Source organism: Capra hircus, chromosome 16 (genome assembly GCF_001704415.2).
Source record: "Capra hircus breed San Clemente chromosome 16, ASM170441v1, whole genome shotgun sequence".
Taxonomy (NCBI): Eukaryota; Metazoa; Chordata; class Mammalia; order Artiodactyla; family Bovidae; genus Capra; species Capra hircus.
The window spans coordinates 38,427,920-38,451,510 of NC_030823.1; the positions used below are offsets into that span (position 1 = coordinate 38,427,920).

At 46.7% G+C, this 23,591-nt stretch overlaps 1 protein-coding gene across 1 annotated transcript; it reads left to right on the forward strand.

Annotated features, from left to right (window-relative positions):
• C16H1orf105 (chromosome 16 C1orf105 homolog) lies at positions 6–21,539 on the forward strand. The gene is made up of 8 exons (XM_018059941.1): positions 6–121; positions 169–253; positions 899–984; positions 4,953–5,043; positions 13,430–13,504; positions 15,639–15,706; positions 18,198–18,265; positions 21,155–21,539. The coding sequence occupies exons 1-8, from the start codon at positions 6–8 to the stop codon at positions 21,298–21,300; spliced, it is 735 nt and encodes a 244-aa protein (XP_017915430.1). The 3' UTR covers positions 21,301–21,539.

The window sequence follows — 23,591 nt, forward strand, 5'->3', positions numbered from 1 at the left end:
CCGCGATGTCGCTGCTGCCTCCTCCTGGCCACTTAAGAGGAACTTCCAGTTCCTCTCCCAAGGAGGAATCCTCTGAGCCAGGGAAGCTGATCTTCAACAGCGAGACCCGGAATGTGGCATCGCAAGCCAGGCTGGAAGAAGAAAGGTTATAAGCGCGACTTGATTGAGCTCCTATTGTGAAGTCAAGCCCTCAGCTAGGGACATCCCATGCATCCGTGCAACCACTGGACACATACTCAATAAATATCTACAGGTATCATGCACTGTTTCAGGCGCTAGTGATACAGCAGTGAACAGAAGAGACAAGAATTCCTCCCAAGAGACGATGTCCTCCTCTCATGGAAGACAAAACGGAGGCTCAGAGAGGTTGTGATCTGTCCAAGGCCACACACTTGGAAAGTGGATTAACCTAGATCAACATCCCATTGTCTATCGCTTGGAAGTGCAGTTCTTTCCTCTGCCTCCTGGAAGGGGTGAGGGTGGAGGGCCCTGTGACTGAAAACAGCTGGACACTTGGAATGGGAGACTGCTAACATTCAGCTGAGGTTGTGGAAATACAAGAGGATGCATAAACAGATGGGAGTAATGGAGGAGCAAAGGGAGACAGGACAGAAGATGTAGTGGACACATAAGTCAGAAAAGCTAAATCCACTTACTGTCTGTGTGACTCAGCGAATCACACTGACTAAGCTTTGATTTCTTCATCTGTAAATGGAGATAACACTGTTTCCTCTTGGCTACTTAATGGGAGAGTCAATGGGGTCAAATACGAAACATAAAAAATGTGAAGTGCTGACCGATGTATAGCTGCTATTAGCCTACTTTCATCATCCCAATGATGGAAAAGGCCAAGTGAAATACATTCTGCAAAATGATCTCTTTCCATTTTTCCCTCTAGGTGTCTGCTCCAAGATTTGACAAGATTCCCTGGTTTAGTGAGGCCAGCTTCATGAACAAGCCATTAGTACTCAGCCTCCCCAAAAGGTAAAAGCCCCAACCACTGAGAGCAAAGATTTCAAGCAAGGTCTCATGGAAGATGATTTCTTAAGGAATAGGGACAATCATCTGAGGGGCATAGCTGGTCGCTTAAGAGGCTAAGTCAAGTGCTTAAAAACCAGAAAGGAGAACTTGCCCAGTAATCCAGTGGTTAAGATGATGCCTTCCAATGAAGGGGGTGCATGTTGGATCCCTGGTTGGGGAACTGAGATCCCACATGCCCCAGGGTGCCACCAAATTTTTTTTTTTTAATTAACAGCAACAAAATGGAAAGGGCCATGGTTTCTAACACAAAAGTGAGCCCTGAGAATTGGCCTGGCTAGTGTTCTTGCCTGGAGAATCCCAGGGATGGGGGAGCCTGGTGGGCTGCCGTCTATGGGGTCGCACAGAGTCGGACACGACTGAAGCGACTTAGCAGCAGCAGCAGCAGAGGAGATAAGACCTCAATTAACTTCCTTCTGTTCCACTACCACTTAGCAATACAAGAAAATTTTGCCCATGGACACTGCCTTTCAAAACAATTCCATCCTCTTCATCATCTTACCCTGTCTCCCTGCTTTAATTTGAACGTTTTAAATTTTAACCATTAAAGTCTAGAATCATAAATTCTTATCTTCATAGAGTAGCAACTTCCTGTATTTTAACGTTGTTTGAGACAATCTCCTCCAATCTCACCAGTCCTGCCCTTTCAAACAAATGCCTGTGGAACATGTGTCTATCCTTTAAAATTGGGGGATTTCATGTGTAGGGAGTTGCCACTTGAAATAACTGAGTTCACTCATTCCTCCCCCATTTCTGATCCCCAGGTGTGATCCCCAGGTCTTATACTCTCCTCTGAAAGGGGAAATAAAAGGAAGGGTGAGTGTGAGGTTAATGTCAGGGTGAATGGGAAAAACCAGGGAAGACTGGGAGAGGGCAGTCCAGGAGCTAAGTTTATAGGTACACTATAGGTGAGAAATTGGCTCCCTGGCATGTAAGGTCATTTGCTGGAAAGATAATGCTCTCTGAAAGAGCCTTTCCTCCTTTTGGTAACTGTCATGTACCCTCTTGTCCATGGATAAATGACTCTGCATGATAAATATTCCCTCCACATCCCATTTTAATAACATACACCTTTGCTTCATCTACTGCCCTTCTTAGAAACCACATTCTCAGTAAGCAGCTAGACAGTTTTGTATATGCTCAGAAGCACCTGTAAAGTGCTTGTTGTTCGGGGTTTTTTTTTTTTTTCTCATAACTTGGAATATATCTAAACTCTAGCTAATGTCTTAATATAAAGCAGGCAATCTGAGATTGAATAAACCCAAAGGCTTGTTAACTAAATAAAAACACCAATGACTTAGTTCTTATTAAGAGTTGTTAGCAGTTCAGGGATCAGCATGAGTACTGACAGTTTAGCACCTTTTAATTGGGGGCAGGGTACAAACTCACTTGACAGTGGTAGATGGTCAGCGCACATGAGTAAAGCTGGCCGAAGGGAACTATAATGAAGGGGAGATCACCTCCCTTCAGGAGAGGAACAGTCAGCCTCTACCCTGGTCAATGCTGCCTGCAGGTATGTGACCCTGTCTGTATTTCCAACGGTAGCAGAAACGTGGATTTCCATGTGAAATGGGTAGTGTCTGACATCTAACTAGGGTAACATCCTGCTATCCCATCCCACCCCACACCTCTTAGACCTCCTCCTGCAGCCATGAGCAAAGCATCCCTGTGCACTTCTCTCTCACCCCAGCTCCCTTTTGCCTTGATTGTACAAGCCTTTGGTGGGAGGTAGGAAGGGAGCACTGGAGTAGGCAATGGCAACCCACTCCAGTATTCTTGCCTGGAAAATCCCATGGACAGAGGAGCCTGGCGGGCTACAGTCCATGAGTTTGCAAAGAGTTGGACATGACTGAGTGGCTGAGCATGCCCACAGGGAGCAGGGATATGAAAAAGGCAGACCGAGAACACAACTGGGCACTCTCACGGCCTGTTCAGTTTCACAGATGGGTCCTGGGGTGTCCCAGGGGCCAGCCAGCTGGGGAGAGAAAGAGTAGTTTTTCCATGCAGCCAGCCATGCTTGAGCCAGTTGCAAAGAGAAATAAGTTGATATGGTATGGAGCTCTGCCCATGTCTGTTCTGGGAGGATTTCTCAATACCTCTGAAGAGAAATGGTGCTTATCTACCTCACAAGAACTCTAAGATGACTAGACAGCACCTGTGAGGTGCCCTACCTTCAGAAGCACAAGATAGGAATGGAAAGTCTTTTGAAAGGATTCTCCAAGCCTCAACAGTTCCTAAGGATTGGAAACCCCTTCTCTGGCCATAGCTTGGAGTTCCAAGCTGTTTATTTCTGGGAAAAAAAACCCTTTTCTAGGAACTTGGTTGGGAAGTTCTGAATGTGCTTTAAGTATTACTGAGCTTTGGACAAGGAGTTCCAACACAAAACAGTCTGAAAAAGAGAAAGGAAACTTCAGTGAAATGCACTCAAAGCACCCATAACTGCAAGTTCTGGATACACATCTGCAGGCTTGGAGGAGGTGAGACCTGGTTCTGAGGGTCACTGCCCACAGACCCCTTCCTTCTAGGAGGTCTCTCTCTCAGGTCAGCCTGACTGTGCTGAAGCCACATCCATCATTTGTCTCAAAAGCCCTCACGTCACACTGTGGTCCTGTTTGTTTAACATTCTTGGGCACCAAAGCAGTTCTAAAGGGGCCTCTGATCTCTCTTGGTCAGCATTTGGATATAAGTTCAAGGCAAGCTGTTCACACGTCAAAGACAGAGGTGGTGAAGGAGCTGGATCAGACCCACTTCCCCACTCTCCCAGAGCAATGGTGGGGGAAATAAAACAATAAATGCCTCATGAACACCATGTGCGTGACTTTGTTATAAATGAACAATGGACAATGCAATACTTCCTTATAAAAGAGGAGAGGTGTTCTTGGCAGACCTACCAGCATTCCATGTGAGTTTCCATTTCTCAGAGGCCAGGGAAGGCCCAAGGCTGCACACACAGGCTGCTTATGAGGCCCAGGCCCCCTGCACACCTTGGCTTCTTACAGTGTAATTAAACAACCCACAGTGGCCAGCAGGGTGGGTCACCCTGGGAAGAGAACTCTTGTTATTGCTGTAGCATCTCTGCCTCACCTTCTGCCTGGAACGAAGGAATGTTCCAAAGGAAGAGTATAATTGGAGGGAGATGTTCCATGGTAGGAAATGGGTAGATCATTTTAGGGTACAGGGACAGAAGCTCCAAGAAAGCAGGCCAGGCAGGAAAGGACTGCTCTTATTAAATATCAGTGGCTTGTGTGCAGGCCTTGCCAAGAAGGAGCTCTGGGGTACATTTCACCCGTTATCTGTCTGCTTTTGTCAACAGTTTTTTTCTTGCTTTGTTTGTACACCATCCACTCACTAACAACCTACAGTTGGCATTGGTTAGTTCAAAAAAAGGGATGAACTTCTCTGGTGGTGCAGTGGTAAGAATCTGCCTGCCAATTTAAGGTGTTTGATCCCTGGTCTGGGAAGATTCCCTGGGCCACAGGGCCAGCTAAAGTCTATGTGTCACAACTACTGAGCTCACGTGCTCCAGCTACTGAAACCCATGTGCCTAGAGCCTATGCTCCAAAACAAGAGAAGCCACCACAATAAAAAGTCCACGCGCCACGAGGAGGAGTAGCCCCCACTCGCCGCAACTAGAGAAGGCTGGCACAAAAGCAGCGAAGATCCAGTGCAGCCAAAAATAAATTTAAAATTTTTTTAACATTTGAAAAAAAAAAAGAAAAACTTAAAGGGCCAGAGAAGCCAGAGGGACTAAAGAGGAGAAATCTTATGGCAGCCTCAAAATGGCCGGGGCCCTCCAGGTTCAGGGTGAGAAGCAACAACTTGGGTGTCCCCCAGGTTCTCTCTGAAGTGCCCAAGGGCCTGACACTTCACACGGGGCGCCTCGGTTCTAACTTACTCTTGTTTTGCCTTCTCAGATATCCTCATTCCTCTGCCACTTTTCTGGTTGCATCCAAGAAGGATATGAATTTGCCAATTTTGTTCCAAGTTCCAGATGTCTTATCTAAGGTACTCAATTATTTTTTAATGGAAAAGAAACCCGAGGCTATAAATAGTTCCAGGATGACAGACTATGAATACAAAGGGTGTCGTATCTCCCTAATACAGCTGTGAGTCTGGATCATCCTCAGTGTTCAGCAGAGATTTGTTCAACGAAGTGAGTGAACACTGCCTGCCCCTGTCCCATCCTGTCCTGAGTATCTTAAGGCTCCCATGCACTAGAACTAAGAATAAAGGCATCAGGTTACAATTCTCAAAAAGGGAACCCCCATCCCCACCCCCGACACACACACCAAAAAAAAAAAAAAATTCATATTGAAGGGCCTTCCCTGAGACCTTCAGGGACTGCTGCTCAGCCTGTGCCCAGAACCAGTCCGCCTTTCTGGAGTCTCTAACCCCTTCCCCCCACCACCGTGAAGCCCTCTGTCTCCCACCTAAGACCGCCTAAACCCAGGGGATTTCACATTAAGAACTCCACACCAATCCTTCACCTTGCGGAAGCCTGCCACGACTGGCTGCTGGGGGATACTGCGGGGGGTGAGTTCCCATATGAGGGGTGCTGGTGCAGCGAGCACCCGCCCCAGGTGGAGAAAGAGCATTCCAGGGGATGTGGGCAGTGTCTCCACCTGAAAAATCCCAAGTCACACTCCCAGGGCTGCTAAAGGCGGCACGCTAAGCGCTTGGCACAGTGCCCTTGGGTCAGGGGATGAACGCTTCCAGGGCCCTCGCGTTATGTGGTTGAAAGAGATGAGTGAGTCAGATGCCACCCACACAAATGAGGGGGCGGACGGGCCAGGTACCCAACCGCGGACTCAGAGAAAGAGCCAAGTCCTGGAGAGGAGGTGGGGGGAAAGGTCACCTGCGGCCTGGGGGAGGGGCGAGGGAGGCTGCGAGAAGCAGCGGCACCTGCGCTGGATCTGGAAGATATCATTTCCACCTGAGGAGGAAGGGCCGGGGCTGGGGCTGGCCAAGACTTGGAGCCGGGGTGGGAGGGGCCCGAGGAGGCGGGCGGACCCCGCCCGGGCGCGAAGGTGTCGTTCCAGGTCTACAAGCACGGGAGTGGCGGGGTCAGGGCTGTGCCTGAGAGTCAAGCACGAATCCCCCGAACACCTTAGGCTGGACGGGCAAGTAGGTAAGAAAGGGACGGAGGACCCTGAGCGGAGACGGCGTTGACCCCTTGTTTGCTGCAGTGCCAGCAAGAAGCCTTCCAGTCAGTCAGTCTCTGCACTAGTTCCTGAGACAGGCTCTCCGCTGCCACCGAGCGCCTCCTCTTCGCGGGTGTGCCCTGGGTCTCAGCGCACCGTGTCATCCTTAGGCGCTAAGGCTCTAAGGAGAGGGAGGAAAGCATCATGAGAGACAGGCCTGGTTTAGGATTTCGCGGCTCCAATACTCTTATGTGGCCACTAGATGGAAGCCAAGAGCAACAGCTCCCGCGGCCTCCCTGCAGGCTGAGCCGGGGAGGCTGGTCTCTGAGCAGACCCGGGAGGTCACAAGTCCATCGCTCCTGCTGCGACAGGAGGCTCAGGTACTTCACCCACACCTTCACCCCCACCTTGTCAGAGACTGACCCTCCACCAGTGAGCGTGTGCGCGGGTGTGTAGGCCAAACAGGTGTAGGGGAGGCAAAATTTTACCTTTGCCGTCTTAGGGTTTGGGGCTGAACTAGAGATTTAAAGGGACAGCTTAATGGGAGAGAATTTTATTTACTATACGTTTTATGTGAAACATGAGCCTTCATAAGGAAATGAAGACCCAAAGTAGCAAAATCTGAATGTTTTTATAGTAGGTGTCAAAAAAGGCAGTTGTGCAAGCGTAACTAAACTGAGGAGGCTGAAGGAGGAGAACAGTTCTTTTGGCTTCATTTCTTGTCCTTGACGATAAGCATGTTACTTTTCTTCTGGTATTAGGACATCTTGTATATGCGATTTTATCTCCTTTTAGGAAGAAAAGGAGGAGGTTAGAGCACTTTTCTTGCCCGTGCTGTTTTTACAGAGCATCTTAGCTCAAAACAAGGCTTAGGCCAATGTGGCGGGTTTGGGGAGGCATAGTCTGGCACCCTTCTTAGGGCGCTGGCATCTGTGGGGCATGGCGGGCACCTCATGTCAGATCTGAATCCAGCGCCCAGAGTCAGTGGCGAGCCTGAGGCCCGCATGTGTGTGCTTCTCCTCTCTAGAGAGAAGCTGTCTTCTGTCTCATGGGAGTGGAATGTACTGTCCCTCTCTTCCTTCCTCCTCCACACCAGGCACCTGTCAGGAGGCTGTGGTAGCCCTGAGATCCTGTCCGCAGGGCACAGGTGCAAAGGTCCTGCCACCTGGCTCCCTTCCTCCTCATCATCACGGGAAAGGCATCGCTTTGAACATCCACATTCCAAGTGGCCTTTGCTGCCCAGGAGCAGTCCTGGGCCGGGCCGAGTGTGTGTGTCTAGAGCAGGACGCCTGAGTGCATCACCATGGAGACACAGAACCAGAGGCTCAGAGACAGAAAGACAGGGAGAGGGAGACAAACAGCCAGAGAGCAGAAGCCAGACACACAGAAGGGTCAGGGGACAACACACACCAAAAAGGAAACAAAAAAGGAGAGCTGGAGCTCACAGAAAAGAAAAACAAAATGAACACCGAGAAATGAGGCCTGAACATGTCCCCACTCAAGCACCTGTGGAGCAGCTCTTTACCAGGCAGGGCTTTCACCTGCCTGTTCCAGGCCTGCACTTGACTCCTCCAGATTCCATGAGAGAAGAAAGTGACCATGGTAACTGGGTGACTGAGGCCAGGAGGTGACTCCCTCAGAGCTCACAGCCCAGCAGAGCGAACGTGGAGGTGATCAGGGAGCCATGGTGGGAGGCCCTGCTGCCTTGCCTGCGTCCTGGGTGGGCTTTGACCGAGTCCCCCCAGCCCTGTGCCATGGAGTGCAGAGTACCCCCACTCCCTCCATTGCCGCCCCATCCCCGTCTGCTCTCCTTGACTGGCTTTGTTGTTCCAGTCCAACGAGTCACAGAGAAGAGGAGAACATTACCCACGCTGCTTTTGGCAGACTTGTGACAAAAAGCCCTCATTGACAAACACTGTCCAGCAGCAGAGACATGGCTGGGAACACTATAGGAGGCAACTTCCCATTTTCTGAGAACTCTTATTTCTCTGTCATTGACTCTCAAGTTTTTGCAAATTCATGACCCCTCACATACGCCTCATTCCTTCTTTTTGTGTTGATCAAACACATATAACCACAAATCCAAGCTTTAAAGGAAAGAACTGACCTGAAATAATGATCTAGATATAAATAATGGTCTAAATAATGAAATCAAAACCAAGTTTCATAAGTCTGGATGATAGTTACACGGCTGTTGATCATTTCGTGTATGTTTGAAATTTTTCCTAGTGAGCAGTAAGAACATTTCTTAAACTGTGTTCACTTTTGTTTTTGAGACGCTTGGTATTGTCCAAGAGCAGGGAAATGTGTAATTATGATGGGGGCTTTTTGTTTGAATATTGAATGTGGTTCTTCTACTCTTTCTTTTTGGCTTCTAAGGGCTGCGGGAATCATCATGTCCTGATATGGACGCTAGGAGTTCTCTCTCCCCCTGGGAAAAAGGTAGTCTTTCTTTGACCCTTTATCCAAAGAACTTTCTGGATGACAGAAACTACATGGATGGACAGTTGGACAAATCTCTTAACCTGTCTGAGCCACAGTTTCCTCACTGTGTCCACTGAAAGGGTGGAAGTAAGTGATAGTTGATGAGTTGTCTCAGTTAAGGCAGGAGTGAGCAGGAGGAAAGGAAGACAGGTGTGGGGTGAGAAGATAGGAGGCGGCCTGTCACCCCTCGAATCATGTTTTTGATGGATATTTTTAAATTTGCCATCTGGTGCTTACATTTTTCAGTTTTTGTTAGGTGGACAGGTGTGTGTCTGAAAGAGAGCAAGAGACAGAGAGAGGAAGAGGGGAAGGAGAGGGAGAAAAAAATTCTTTTTTTCCCTCTAAGATTCAAGGAGGCCCAGCACTTTAGCCACAAGCCAGAGTTCAGGGGCCTCAGCAGACACTAAGCTCAGATAAGAGGCTGTTTCCAGGTGATGTGAAGCGCAGGCTTTGGCCCTGGGGGTCAGCTGAGCTCTGCATCACGTTGGCCAGGCTCTCCTGGGGACAGCTGCTCGGGAAATGAGAGACCCATGGACATTTCAGAGCCTCTTTCCCTGATGGCTCCGACTCTGCAGATGACACAGCCGGGAGGCCTGTACTCAGAACCACCAGCCTGTTGATCTCCATTCCTGCTAGTATGCTAAGTGGGCATGAAGGCAATCAGGAATGAGACGGAGAGACCGTAGAAGGAAAGGGCCTCGGTTTCAGGGCTGAGGCCCAGAAAGAACACGTAATCCCAAAGAGTCTGCGTTAGTGTCTTTATAGACCAGCCAGGCAGGATTGCTCATCACGGCCGCCTCCCACACTGCACAGACACCCCTCTACCTCCCAGCCCCCACCTCCAGGCCCTCGCCCACCTCTCCAGGTGAGGAGGGACGCAGTGGCTCTTCTGGGGGCGAGGATTGGCTGACAGTGAGTCTCAGGTGGGAATACCGCCACTCTCCTGGCAGAGTGACTGAAGCCACACGTCAGAAACTGGTTCTTTCTGTCCCTAGAAAGCGTGGGCAGAATGAGAGTTAGCCTCTGGCCTTTTGGCCACAGAGACCAGCAGCAGCAGCAGCAGCAGCAAGGGGCTGGGAGTAACAGAGCGTTTCAGTGATCGCCCAGTCAAGCTTCTCAGAGCCAGGTCTGGAACCAAGCAATTTGCCTTCCAGCCTTGGCTTTTCTGAGAACTTTGTGTCCATGAATTGGTTGCACACAAACGTTTCCCTGAAGAAAGTGCTATTGCAATAATGATCTTTGCACACATCTGTCTTGTGTTTTAGAGATTTATGGACATACATGTATGCTGCTGCTGCTGCTGCTAAGTCACTTCAGTTGTGTCCGACTCTGTGCGACCCCATGCACAGTGGCCCACCAGGCTCCACCGTGCCTGGGGTTCTCTAGGCAAGAACACTGGAGTGGGTTGCCTTTTCCTTCTCCAATGCGTGAAAGTGAAAAGTGAAAGCGAAGTCGTCTGTCAACTTCGTGACATGCGCCACAGCTCTCGTCTGGATTTCGCAGAGCTGCTGCTGCTAGTCGTCAGACTCTGTGACCATAGATGGCACCCCAGTCCGTCTGGATCTCAGCAAGACCGGATGTGCCATCTTCTCATGCTATAGCAAGCCTGACTCAGCAGCTCTCCGTCCATGGGATTTTCCAGGCAAGAGGCTCGTCCTGTCTGTATACCTGATAGTTTAAAATGCTTACACTGACACATTCGTTCAACCAACATGTGTTGAGTGCCTCCTGTGTGGCACACAGTAGGCTCTAGATTCCGGTACTCCTTTGGGTCAGTGGTGATTATCAGTACTTCCCTCTGAAACTTGTATCTGTCGCTGTATGTGTTTGATCAACATGAAACTGGAGGACTTAGGAGATGCAGGGTAGTTGCTCTAGTGATCACAAGCTGTCAAAGCTTGGGAGTCAATGAGAAGGAAATTATAAAAAGAGTTCTCTGTGGTGAGAAGATTGAAAGTCAGCCTCTTATATATCCAAAGATGTGTGAGATACATTCTTGCTCTTAGGAGGAAACAAACATGCTAAAAAGAAAACAGAAAAACAGCACAAATTGCAACAAGAGTTATACTAAATCTCTGATGCAATCTGAGAGGCAGACACCCAGGTAAGGGAGTCGGGAGAAAGACTTTCTGAGAAAGAAACGTCTAAGCTAGATTGTACAGGATAAGGAGTTGCCAAAACCAGATCAAACAATATATATGACATGTTTTTCCCTCAGATTCCCAAGGATGACAGTCCTCACAGTGCGGGACTCAGGTCACAGGTCCAACCATCGTTAAACTAGCAAGCTCCTGCCAGGCACCTGGTATGCTTGTTGCTTGATTTGGAATGAATCCTGTGACTCCAATTCCTGCGGGCTCTAGTGTTTTCTTCTGCAGACACCAGATGTCTGCAAGAGGGGCAGAATCAACTGCAGGAAACACAAGCACCTGCTTCTAACTCTACTGAAAACAAACCTGCCGAGGACCCTCCCACCCCACCTCCGCCCATCCAGGTCTTCCTCGTCCTTTCAGACCAAGCACAGATGCCACTTTCAGAAGCCTCTGCTGAGTCCTCCAGGGGGATACAGTCCATCTCTTTGCCGAAGGCCCAGAAGTACCCTTGCTTCTTCAGTGATGCCTAGCACATCCAGCCTTGAATTGCAGTTTCAGAGAGGTGTCTTAGTCTCAGAACTCAAAGACATGAGGGACAGGGGGAGAAGCCTGGGCCCCAGGAGGTCCCACGCCCAGGATATCTGGGAAGAGAAGGTAGAAGTTTGAATGGGTCCAGCAGAGCAGAGGAGTCAGCCCAGGGTCAGGGTGAGGGTTTGCGGGGGGTCCTCTCCAGCCTCTCTTCTCCCCCCTCCCTCCTCCCCTACACAACTGGCCGTTCCAGGGTGTCCTAACTTACCTGAAGTGGATTTGCCAGGTCTTTCTTCCAAGTCACTGCGCAGTGTTCCTAGGTTGGAACACCGCCCCCTCTCCTTGCTCGTCATCCAGCACCTACCCAAGCACTGCCTGTTCTTTCAACCAGCGTCAGAGCTTTCTCGTGACACCCCACCCCCACCAGGTGAGCTCAGGCCTCCTTTTGGCTCCCGGTGGCCTCAGCGTCTTTCTGCCTTCAACAGTGGCACGCTTCTTGGTTCCCAAACACTGGGTGCTGAGCACGTTGCGGTCAAAAATGGTTTCTTCTTTATCTCCACATCCTCAGTACCTGGGGTTCCCTGGTGGCTCAGATGGTGAAGAATCTGCCTGTAATACAGGAGACCCAGGTTCGATCCTTGGGTTGGGAAGATCCCCTGGGAGGGAATGGCAACCCACTCCAGCATTAATGAATGGACAAACACATGAGTCTGTATTCTTCCCTGGTCTTCCTTTGGGCCAGAAACCTCTTATTCATCTTTGTGACCCCATCTCAGCGCCCTCCACGCGGTGGAGTCACAGTGAAGGTTTGTGGCTGAATGAATGGATTAAGCTGTTCCCAGTCATGCTTTCACATGCCAGCCCAGTGTGGGAATACTGTTTCTTTGAGCTGATTCTTTGAAAATGGACTATAAACATGAAATGTGTTTTAAATATTTGTCAGAAGAATCCAACATGGTGCATACTTTACAGTCCTCAGACCCCTAGTAATGCCTCACCCGAGTGTATCTCATGGAACAGCCCGGCAAAGGTCGCCTTAGGAGCATGCCGCAGGCACTCCCCGTGCCATGCGGGTATATTCCCCACCTTCCTGTTCTGCACACCTGGCTGGAGAGCAGGAACGTGTCAGGGCGCAGGTGGGCACACCTGCAGTGACAGATCACGGCCAATCAAATGAGAGAAAGCCTTCAGTTTGCAGTCACTGTCTGCTCGTCTCAGCGGCCCTCCTCTCCCCTGTAGCTACGCTTCCTAAGAATCTATCTCAGGACTCTGGTGTCAGTGTGAACAGCAAAGGGGAAGAGAGAATCCCCACACGGGATGCTAACCTCAAGTTGCCGTCTGTTCCCTAACCAAGCTTTCACCAGCTACACAAATGAGAAGCCTGCGTTTCAGGTGGAAATGCGCCGAAGCCCACCCTTTCCCCTTTTGGCAGAAATCGAGTCTGAAAGAAAGCAGTGAGCAGACGCGGCACCGCTATCCCTCTGCTGGTGGTTTCTTTGCCTCCCTCCTCTCGGGGGAGACAGGGATCAGGACCCACACACCGGCTCCAGTTCTGCCCAGGTCTTGATCGGCCTCGGGTGGTGCAGAAGGGCCACGTGGTAGCAGTGTATGCTTGAGAGCTGACGTCACCCCAGAGTGAAGGCCTGACAAGAGAGGATAGGATTTCAGAGAGACTAGAGAAAGCGGGTTTGCAGCAGAGAAGTCTTCTATTTGTTTTTCTCAGGCCATCGGAGGGCCTCAACTAGTCAAGATGGTGGGAGTTGTATATGAAATTTAGAAAGTGTCACCTGTGAGAGAGGAAAGCCCCTCACACTGGAAAGAGGGACCTCACTGGATTTCAGCCCCGCCCCCCTCACCCCCTCCCCCCCCGGCCCCCTTGCCCCCCACCCCCCGCCTCCCCGCCCCCTGCCAGCTGTCTGACGCCTGTGTCACTGTATGTGGGCGCCTGAGGCCACTGTTTAGTCTGTGGCTCACCCTCTTCTGTCTAAACCCTGTCTAACATCCATCCTGGGCATGGCTGAGACCAGAGTGTTCATCTCTGTTTTGTGGCAGAAGTAACTTATTCCTCCCACCCCTCCACCCCTTCCCCACTTCTTTGCCACCCAAGGTCCTCACCTCTCTCTGTCTCTCTCTCTGTCCCTGCAGGCCAGGTGGAACCAGAATGACCCCACACTGATCAGAAACAAGCAGCTGTGCTCCACATGTCGAGATGTGAAAATGGTAGGTGAGGGGATGGCAGGTGTGGGCATGGGCATCCCTAGGGCACAGCACTACACCTTCCGCACCAAAGCCCAGCAGAGAGACCAGGATGGAGCCTGGCAGGAAGGGCTGCAGATGAGCAGCTGCTAGCCTGGGAGCACCATCACCTTACATGATTAACCTCCCCATTTGCAACAAACCACAGATGAACTGAGGCAGGTTGAACCAGAGGAGAAGAACGGAGTTGAGCTGCTTTGCTTGGACTCAGGTGACTACCCTACAGAGGTGCCGGAGGTTATGGAGCCTCTTCTCTGCCTAAACATGTCTCCAGCACAACACTCCAGCATCACAGCCATGAAACAAGCAGCTTCATCCTGGGCTTTGCCATACATTCCGTCGTCGCCTCAGTGGTGGTGGAGCTGGGGAGAGAATCTCTGGTACTTCCTGGCTACAGGTGGTTGGTACTGGTGGTGGGGAATGGTGGGTGGGGGGAGTTTTAGGAAAGAAAAGGCTATCAAGGGGATGTGGGCGCCTCAAGAACAAAGCTCTGACATCTGAGTTGCTAAAGAAAGAGGTGTGTTTCAGGAGGGAGGCTGTACATACTGGAGTTAAGACTTGGGTCAGTGTAGGAAGCAGGGTTAGGGGCCTTCCGAGAAAGCATCGGGCTTGGATTGAAGGTTGGTTTAGTTGAATGGTTAGGTTTGGGTTTGGGAATCATCTCTTCAATTCTGATCCTCTTTGACTCAGGGAGGAAAGTGAGGCTAGTTGTACAGAAACAGGAAAGGGGCAAGGAGTAGAAGACAAACAGGAGGCACGAGCGAGGCCCCTTTAATGAGTTCACAGTGAAAATGCTTCCAACGAGCAAGTGTTTCTCTGGGTTTATGAGTCTGTCGTGTGGGATTTGGAAATGTCACTGAAGCTACCAACAAAGGTGTACCTGGATGTTACAACCTCCATTCACGTTCTGCATAATTAGGATCACAGTGTTCAATATCAGCTTTGGCTGGGGTCTGGGAAATTGGGATTGGAATTTCTCCTGGTCCTATTTCTGGAATCACTTGTGTCTACGTTTAGAAGGCCCTGACCCCAGGCCTAAGCGGGCCCTGGCCAGTTGGCTCCCTGGGGACCTCAGCAGCTGTTCTCTCTCTCAAGACCTCTCTTCTGACTTTTGCTTTTGCCCAAACCAGCCCCGAGTGGAAGCACACAGCAGGGTTTTATCATTCATTGGAATGCCCAAAGGGAGGGCCTCAGATGCAAAAGTGCCCGAGGGCCCTTCCCTAGTGCTGTCCGAACCGGGGCTCGCAGAGCCTGGGGGAAATGAAAAGAGGTTAGAAAATACGTGTGAAGTGCTCTTGGCTCACTGTGTGCAGTAGCAGCTCCACTTCCTTGCTGGGGACCGCTTTGTCACCGAGACCCCTCCATTCATGGGGTGGAGCGGAGATGCTGGCAAGGTATAGAAAGACTCCTAGGAAATTCCCTGGTGGGCAGTGGCTGACACTGCTTCCACCACAGGAGGCGTGGGTTCAATCCCTGGGCCTGGATGCCATGGGGAACGGCCAAGAAAGGAGACTCATAAAACTAGAAGGCACTTCCTCAACTTGACGTCGGGAGTCTACCAAAACCCACAGCTGACATCAGACTTACTGAGGAAAGACTGGGTGTCTTTCCCTGAGATCAGGGACAGACCTGGATATGTACTCTTGCCTCTTCTGTTCACCATTGAGTGTTTGTTCTAGTCAGGAAAATTAAGGCAAGAAAAAGAAACTGAAATTAGAATAAAAGAAATTAAAACTATGAAAACATAAAACCATATTTCAAATGATGTGATTTTATATATAGAAAACCTTAAGGGATCCACAAAACATTTACTAATAAATGAGTACAGCAAAGTTATGGGACACAAGATCTGTGTACAAAAACTAATTTTATTTCTAGGTATTAGCAATGAAAAATCCAAAAATGAAATAAAGAGAACTATGCCAATTATAATAGCAGCAAAAAAATTAAAATAGGAATAAATTCAATAAGAGAAAGGAGAAAATGATATATGAATGGCTCATATTAAATGCAACTTGAGTTTGCTAAGATGGTATGTTATTTCTATAACGTAGAGTACAGTTTTGGGCATTGTTATACATGAGACTTTCTTCCATAGGTGCAACCAAAAACTCTGATAATCCCAGATGATCTGAAACAATCCTTTGCAAATATTATGAATCATAGGTAAGTTAAAATTTAAATCAGGACACAGATTTATATCTGGTTATATTCATTTGGGGACATAGGATAGTGGGTTGAGTAATAAGTAAAATGTTTAGGGAATGCTTAAGTGATGAGTTTCTTGAGTGGTTTCATTTTCTGGTTAAACTATTAATACACAGTTAGACCCAAAAAATAGTTGTTTTTACCTTTTCCCTAAACAGCTATTGAAACTAATGTGCAAACTACAATCTTCCTTTCTACCTTCATAAGACCTGTACAAGGCATAGAATAGATTTGTTTGATAACTTAGAACTAAACACAAATTTTCCATGTAGATGACCTATCTAATTCATAAGACATGAGAGATCACGCATCATTTCTCTTGGGACTGGGACAGCCTCTGATACGTTGCAGTGACTAAAATTACTGTTAATCGTTCCTTTTGTTGTCATCTGCTGCTTTCTTACCAAGATCAAATATATCAGAAATAAAGTCCAGTCAAAGTTTGATTAGTTGGATTTCGGGGGGTTTTTCCTGCATGTTACTACCAGACAGGGAAGAAGAATTCAGTTTTCATTTTATTAAAAAACTGAAAACATGGAGTCACCCTGGATAAGGAACTGAGGTAGGTGGACTGGCCTTGCAGTAGATGGTTGAAAGGTGAGCCTGCACTGACCCTTACATATGACAAAGCCAAGAAGTGGTATGTGATCTAATGACAATTATTAACTTGTTTCCTCTACAGAGAGCAATAATGTGGGAAACTAAATAGGCCCTTTTGTAACCTAGGATGGACAGTCGTAGATGTTATATTTCTCTGTATGAGTTCGGGGCCATTACACAAACTAAGACGTGGACTCAGATGCATCAAATCCATGCCCTGGCCCAGGTAGACATGGTGGTGGAGGAAATGGGCGTTTGAATGGGACGGGCTCGAGCACGAACATTACCCACACCAACTCTATACTTATAAATGCTCTTAGATCACAGTAAATGAAACTCTCATAGATATTCTTTACAGACTTTAAATGGAAAATTGAACTATTTAAACTCAGGAATTTCTGAGCTAAAGTTCATTCTTCTATGAAACAGACTTTTGAAAAGTTTTGACCCAATTTATTTATCTTGTATATTTGGTACTTTAAAGAAAGTCTCAAATCCTGAGTCATTAATTTTTAAAAAAATCAAGCTCTTCTTCCTTTAAAGCTTACAGTGATGGCTGAGCCAATCCTAAAATCATGTCAATCCCAGTATTATTAGATTGGTCTCTTTTAGTTTTTATTTTCTAGTAAAATGAAGGAAAACATCCTACTCTGTTTCAGATTTAGCTTGTGTGACTATAAAGATCCTGGTTCTGTTTGTAGCTTATAATTCCTCTCCTCACAGTCTCTAAGTATCAGTACACATATAGGCTGATGGAATTGTCTTCATTCAAATACTTTTTAAGATACTTTAATTATAGTCATTGTGGGAATTAAGTGATGTTTGTTGATTGGAAGGAATGAAGGAAAAAGGAAAGGGAGAAAGGAAAAGACAGGAAATAAGTATGAGCAGATAGATATATATTTGCTGTATTATAGTGTAGGCAGTTCTTAAACTATTTTCTTACAAATACCACCTTCTTGTTTGCCAAAAATAGGCAGTTAAAGGTATTTTTCCTTTTCTTAGTCCCAGTGAATCCTCCAATGGCAATTTAATAAAATTAACTGGCTGGATTGGCCATACTTTTAGTAGCAAAGTTAAAATAATCTTGGAAAATCTTTGTTGAAATAGATACCAAGAAATGAATGTAGAGATGTAGCTTGCCCATCCAAGTTTACAGATTGGTCAATCTTTAGAAATAAAACAACTTAAAATAAGGTAGAAACGGTTTGGGGCTTCCCTGATGGGTCAGTGGGTAAAGAATCTGCCTCCTAATGCAGGAGATGCCAGAGACATGGGTTCGATCCATGGGTCAGGAAGATCACCTGGAGAAGCAAATGGGAACCCACTCCAGTATTCTGCCTGGAAAATTCCATGGACAGAGGAAAGAGTTGGACATGACTAAGCAATTGAGCACCTTTTGGTTGAGAGTCACTTCCAATCTTAGCTTCCGGGAAAAAAAAAAGACAGTGGTCAAGACATTTTCTCCAAAATTGGAAGACTGTGATAAAAATTTGCTCAATCTTGCACTTGAAAGGTAGATTGTAACTGTTACGTTTTTCTTGAGAACTGGAGGATTCTCTCCTTAATCCCTTCTATTTTCAGACTGTACATGTTCTGACAGTGAAATAAAATACTTTTTTAAATGCAGCTTTTATCAAAATCCATAAAAATATCACCTAAGTAAAAAGAGCTTCTGAAGTAGTGGTCTTTGACCAGTCATCTCACACTGCAGCCAAGTAATCTGAACACCAAGTTAGCAGGTGCTGGGTTCAAGAGCCCATCTGTGTTTTAAAATTTATAAAGACACATTCCTTTCTGTCAAGCCCTAGCCAAATCACTAATGTGTATTCTTGCTTCTTCCCATCAGAATGATGAGTCTCCATCCACCAAAAGCCCAGACTGTACCCAAACGTTCTTGTGATGACATCCTAACAGGTTTGCCTTCTTTTGGAGTACTTGTAGGGGGAAACATACCACCCTCATGGTAACAGAATGAAAAGTTTACTGCCTAAGATAATTTCTGAATTTTTTGAACAAATTTTCACTCTGCATCCCTTCTCTTTCACATTCTGCTTATTCACCTGCTTCGGTGGGTCCACAGCCCTCCCTTCACTCCAGCCCTCCCTGTCCCCTCTTCAGCCCTCACTTGGCCTTATCCGTGGTGTGTTCCTTCCCAGGTCCTCTCCATGCCACATTGCTCTTCTCCTTTTAAATAGCCCCATAATCCACTTGCTGAAGAATGTCTCTAGATAATTCCCTTCTCAGACAGTCCTAATAGCCCCAATGAAGGGGAGAAAGCATGTTTGTCCCCACTCCGCTGGAATGGCCTTCCCAAGCCCTGAACCCTCCCTCCCACAGGCTCCTTGGAACACCTGCCTTCTCCTGGCAGCTGCCCAGTGCTATTCTTATATTCATTCACTGGTAATAGAATAAAAGGATAGCAACTCTATCTCTGGCTTCAGCATAAATCTTATCTTTTAGAGAAACCAGTGCAGGGCTGGTGAAGGAGGGGTGGCCCATTCTTTGGACTGATGTAATTTAAGGGTTTGATGCAGCAGAGGCTGTCACTTTATGTCTGTATTTTCATCTACTCCCAGATTAACTGAAGCCACTTTCAGTTTTTCTTTTGATACACACAGTAAGGAAAATCAAGAGCACTTTCTTTACTTCATTCTGATGGGAAAGTCTAAGCTCTGTCCTGGGAGGTTGCAGGGGAGTTAGAGCCAGAATTGAACTGAGAAGACATCAGAAAGGAAATTTAAGGACAGAAGGGGTATCTTGAAGGAGTGTCAAAAGGGAGGATCAGAGACTAAGGGGACAGCTGAGGTTAGGAGATTTCCACTCTAGTGGATCTCCAAACCCTTCTTATGTATACAGAAATATTGGCTTCTCTTCTGCCTGTCATTTAGCCAAAGTGGACTGAAGATCCAAGAGTTAAGTGCATCCTTCATGAAAGTTCCCCCATCTGCCTGCAACCACCTCATTCTCTTGAAGCCTAGGGAATGCTGGGCAAATAAACCCATGTGAGGCTGGTTTCAGGGTTCTCTCATCAGCTGCACATTCATTCTGAGTTTCCCTAAAGCCTGGATTTTTTTCAGGTCTGCCTTACAAAAGATGAAACCTATGTGTACACACACACTCACACATAATTACATGCCCTTCCCTAAGCAAAAATGTTTATTTTCTGATTTTACAGCACAATGTGATAAGATGCTTCTCATGAATTTATTAACCCTGGGGATATATTTTCAACTACCAATATAAGAGCTAGACTCGATGAATGTAGATCACATTAACTTCTCGATAGACATGGTTCTTGCCCATAGTGTTCATCCAAGAACCACAGTCTTGGAGGTAGGACTTCAGGGAGTGCTTTTAGAGCTGAGGCTTGATAGATTGATAGCTGATTCCCGTTGCGACCCTTCTGAACTGAGCTTTGCTCTTGTGTATGCTTTCTGAGGTTAAAAAAAAGGGTACCAGGAACAGAGAGACCTGGGTTTAGATCCTAGCCTTGCTAGACAGGTTTACCTATCTTGTTAAAACTCTCTGGGTCTCTGTGTTCCCACTTTTAAAACCACTCCCATCCCGGAGAGCCAGACACTCAGTACCAGCAGCCTTCACTTTTGATTAACCCAGAAAAGCTGCTGACACTGCCCCAGCCCCACTGGCTCATATAGCTTAGACGTGTCCCTGTGTTGCATAGCCTGTGGACATGCTGCAAAATACCAAATGCCTGAGTCATCCCAGCAGACATCACTGCCAATGACTGCCCAGCTCATTTTGTTGATCACGACAGTAATCCCTAGTGTTTTTCTGGATTCAGCTAAATTTCATAGATCCTCAATAATTACTAGTGAGAACTAAGTAAATGGAAAGAGCCTATCTCGATTAAGTGATGGGGTTTCTTCATCTTGACTTTGGCCTTGAGTCCAGAGTTCCATACCACTCACAAGCTCTTGTCCATAAACATTGGTACAGCTGCTAACCACCTGACTTAAGTCTACCACCTGGCCTGGTCTACCACTCCACCAGGGCTAAGCTGTGACACGAAGGGTTAGGACTAAGGAGACCTGGCTTCTGATCCTTAGTTCATCATGACCCTGTACCTCGGTTTCCTCTTCATTACAGTGATGACACTGAACTGGTTTGTGATCTTCTGACATCTCTTAGCTCTCATTCACCTGGACCAGGGAGCTTTTCCAGAGAGTTCAGGACACCAGTTCCCTTAGTCATTCAGTGACTTCTGATAAGAATATGCTATTTTAGGCACTGATGTACTCTCCTTCACAATGAGTAGTCACAAAAATGTTGAATAAACCAACCATCTGTAAATAAACTGATAACCAAAGAAGAGGTCAGGATGGTAAGAGTTCTAAGGAGCCCTAAAATAAATTATTTCGTAAAATGAAGGTTCCTTTTGAAATACAAGTGCGTTTGCCCTGCTGTAGGCTTTCGTAAGATCCCATTTGTTTGTTTGAAGAGCAGAACCACACGTGTGTCTCTGAAAAGTCTTTTGAGGATTGTATCCTCTTTTCCCTTTAACTCGTTACAGTTCCAGTCGCACGTTATCTTCATTTATAATTTAATTGGCAGTCTCTCTGAATATTTGAGTTTTGTTTCTAAACACTCTTTTCTGGCCTCTTTGACCAAGATATGTAAAAGCCCACATGTGGTGGGGTAAGATGGTTCTGTTAGAGAGGATTTTCATGTGAATCTTGAAGCTATTTTATAAGGTTGAGAAGTCTTTGGTGACACTGGTTATTTTGAGTGTATTTTAAAAACAGAATCTAAGGAGCCCTTCTTCCTCCTTGCTCTGTTCTCCAGAGAACGTTCACTACAGACTGCCCATTCTGGGCCCCAGGACAGCTGTCTTCCATGGACTGCTGTCAGATGCCTATGAAACACTGCGGGAGACAGAACTCTCTTCCTTGCCCAGCAAAGAACCAGTGAGCAAAGCAGTGAATCAGTGAGTGGTGGGAACGCATCGCCTTCCAGATGCTGAGAGAAAGCCGCCTCACCAAGCGAGTTTCTGACACTGGTGCCTTCACGTCACTACCTCTCAGTATGAAGAAGGTGACTCAATTTTGCCTTCCTAACCACTGTTAAAATTCTAGCTTTTACCATTATCTTCTCATTTCTCCTAAAGATAAAATAGTTTAATGGACATGATTATAAACGTGGTGATTAAAATGGAACATTTTGAGTGTCATTCATTTTATTTTGCTAAAGAGTCTCTGTAATAGACAACAGTTTTGTTTCTAAGACATGAATTTTCTGTGAAAATCATTTCTTTCAGGACAAGGGCCACAGATGGTTCCAGGAGGTCAGCATAGTAAGAATAAAAGAGAGAAATGGTGGTCGCCCTTCTGTCCTTATCTCAGTTAGTTAACTCAGATGACAGAGGTTACTGGATTGCAGTAACTGGTAAGTGGTAGGTGAAGTTTGTGTGTTCATATCACGTTAGGCTCATGGCTACCCAGGGCTTCCCTGGTGGCTCAGATGATAAAGAATGTGCCTGCAATGTGGGAGACCAGTGTTCGATCCCTGGGTCAGGAAGATCCCCTGGAAAAGGGAATGGCTACCCACTCAGTATTCTTACCTAGAGAAATTCCATGGATAGAGGAGCCTAGTAGGCCCAGTCCATGGAATCACAAAGAGCTGGACATAGGTGAGCGACTAACACTTTCACTTTTTTCACTTTTACTCTTGAGGACAGAAAAAGTATTTGTCTTGCCTTCCTCATGTAACCTCCATTAGTGTCTGGAATGTACTGGGTGTTCATCTCATCCATGTTCAGTCAAATTCAAATCAAATGCTTCTCTTCTGTATTTTGGTTACTTTGGTTTGAGGATGTATATCGAGCTCTGTCACAGTCCGTGTATGTGAGACAAAGGAAAATTCTAGGCTTGTAATATTATATTTGTGGGCACATATGCTCCATGTCCAGCTTCAGGAAGGCTCATGTAAAAAAAAGATCCCTTCCATTGCTTAGGAGGCAGTGGCCTTATGGAATCCCAAGATCCTGTCTAAAGGGGCACTGAGCCAACCTGTGAGAATGAACCTCTGTGCTGTGTTTGAAGAATGTAATTCAGAAGTCTCTAACAGATGGCCTGGTGACCAAACTGACCTCATTTCTTGCACATGCGTGCATGCACAGAGACACTCACACAAACCCGCAAGCTGGAAAAGCTTGCTTGATTACCCTATATTCCTGGTAGGCTATGGATTCTTGGTTTCAGTTCATTTAGAGTTCAAGAATTCCAAAAATAGAATGTATTTCCTTTCAAATGAAGGCTGTATGCATGAATTGTGATCCCATTTCAGATAGTTGTCAAAGGACAGATGAAAATGTTTCCTTATCTTTTTTCTTTGCAAATTAACATATCCAGTAAAAGGATCTGGGCACACATACCCGTATGTTAGAGGAGGGTGCACAGCACAGTTATTTAGAGCTTTTGAGGTAATCTGAATATTATCTACTTAGATAGAATACTTCCTAGATCTCCTTAAGAAGTCTTCACCTAGAATACTTGGGTGTTCCCCAAATCTCATTGAAAAGAATAACATGATGGTATTTGTTAGCATTCTAGCATGGTGACTGGCAATGATGGCCTATATTGTGGTTCTTAAAATTTTTGATCTTAGGAACATTTTGCACTCCTAAATGTTGAGTGGGCTATGTTCATTGACAGTTACTGTGTTATAAGTCAAGATGGAGAAATTTTAAAGCACAACAGTACACAAGTACACCTTCCAACTTCTGTCAGAGTGATGACATTGCCACAGGTCACGCAGCCTCTGGAAAGCTCCACTGTACCGCTGGGAGACAAGAAAAGAAAGGCAAGTAACATCGCAGTGTCATTATGAAAATCATTTTGGCCTCAAAGAAATCCCCCAAAAGGATTTCAGAGACTCCAAGGGTCCCAAGACCATGCTTTGAGAACCAGTAATGTACAGGGTGTATGTACCCTTGCATCTTCAGCCTTCCAGGAAAAGGACTGCTAAGATGCTTTCACTCATCTACCTGAGAAATCTGGTCCCTTGGGAGAGATTAGAGAGAAGGCAACAGCAAGTTTTCAAAGTTTGGAGATATTAACTTTTTGAACATCTTTTACCTCTATTTGAACATCTTTTACTCTCTTTCCTCACATCATCTGTTTACCAACCTTAACTTGGTTTCTCAAATAGTGTCCTGGTGAGAAGAGGATGGGTGGATGAGTTGGCATAACAACTCAAGTTCCCTTTGAACTCTCATTTTTCT

What these genes read in the sequence shown, in the direction of transcription:
- C16H1orf105 (XM_018059941.1), top strand. Translation starts at nt 6, where the DNA reads ATGTCGCTGCTGCCTCCTCCTGGCCACTTAAGAGGAACTTCCAGTTCC. An exon ending in GTACTCAGCCTCCCCAAAAG is followed by an intron (nt 985 to 4,952) that starts GTAAAAGCCCCA and finishes TTGCCTTCTCAG; the next exon opens with ATATCCTCATTCCTCTGCCA. An exon ending in TTCCAGATGTCTTATCTAAG is followed by an intron (nt 5,044 to 13,429) that starts GTACTCAATTAT and finishes CTGTCCCTGCAG; the next exon opens with GCCAGGTGGAACCAGAATGA.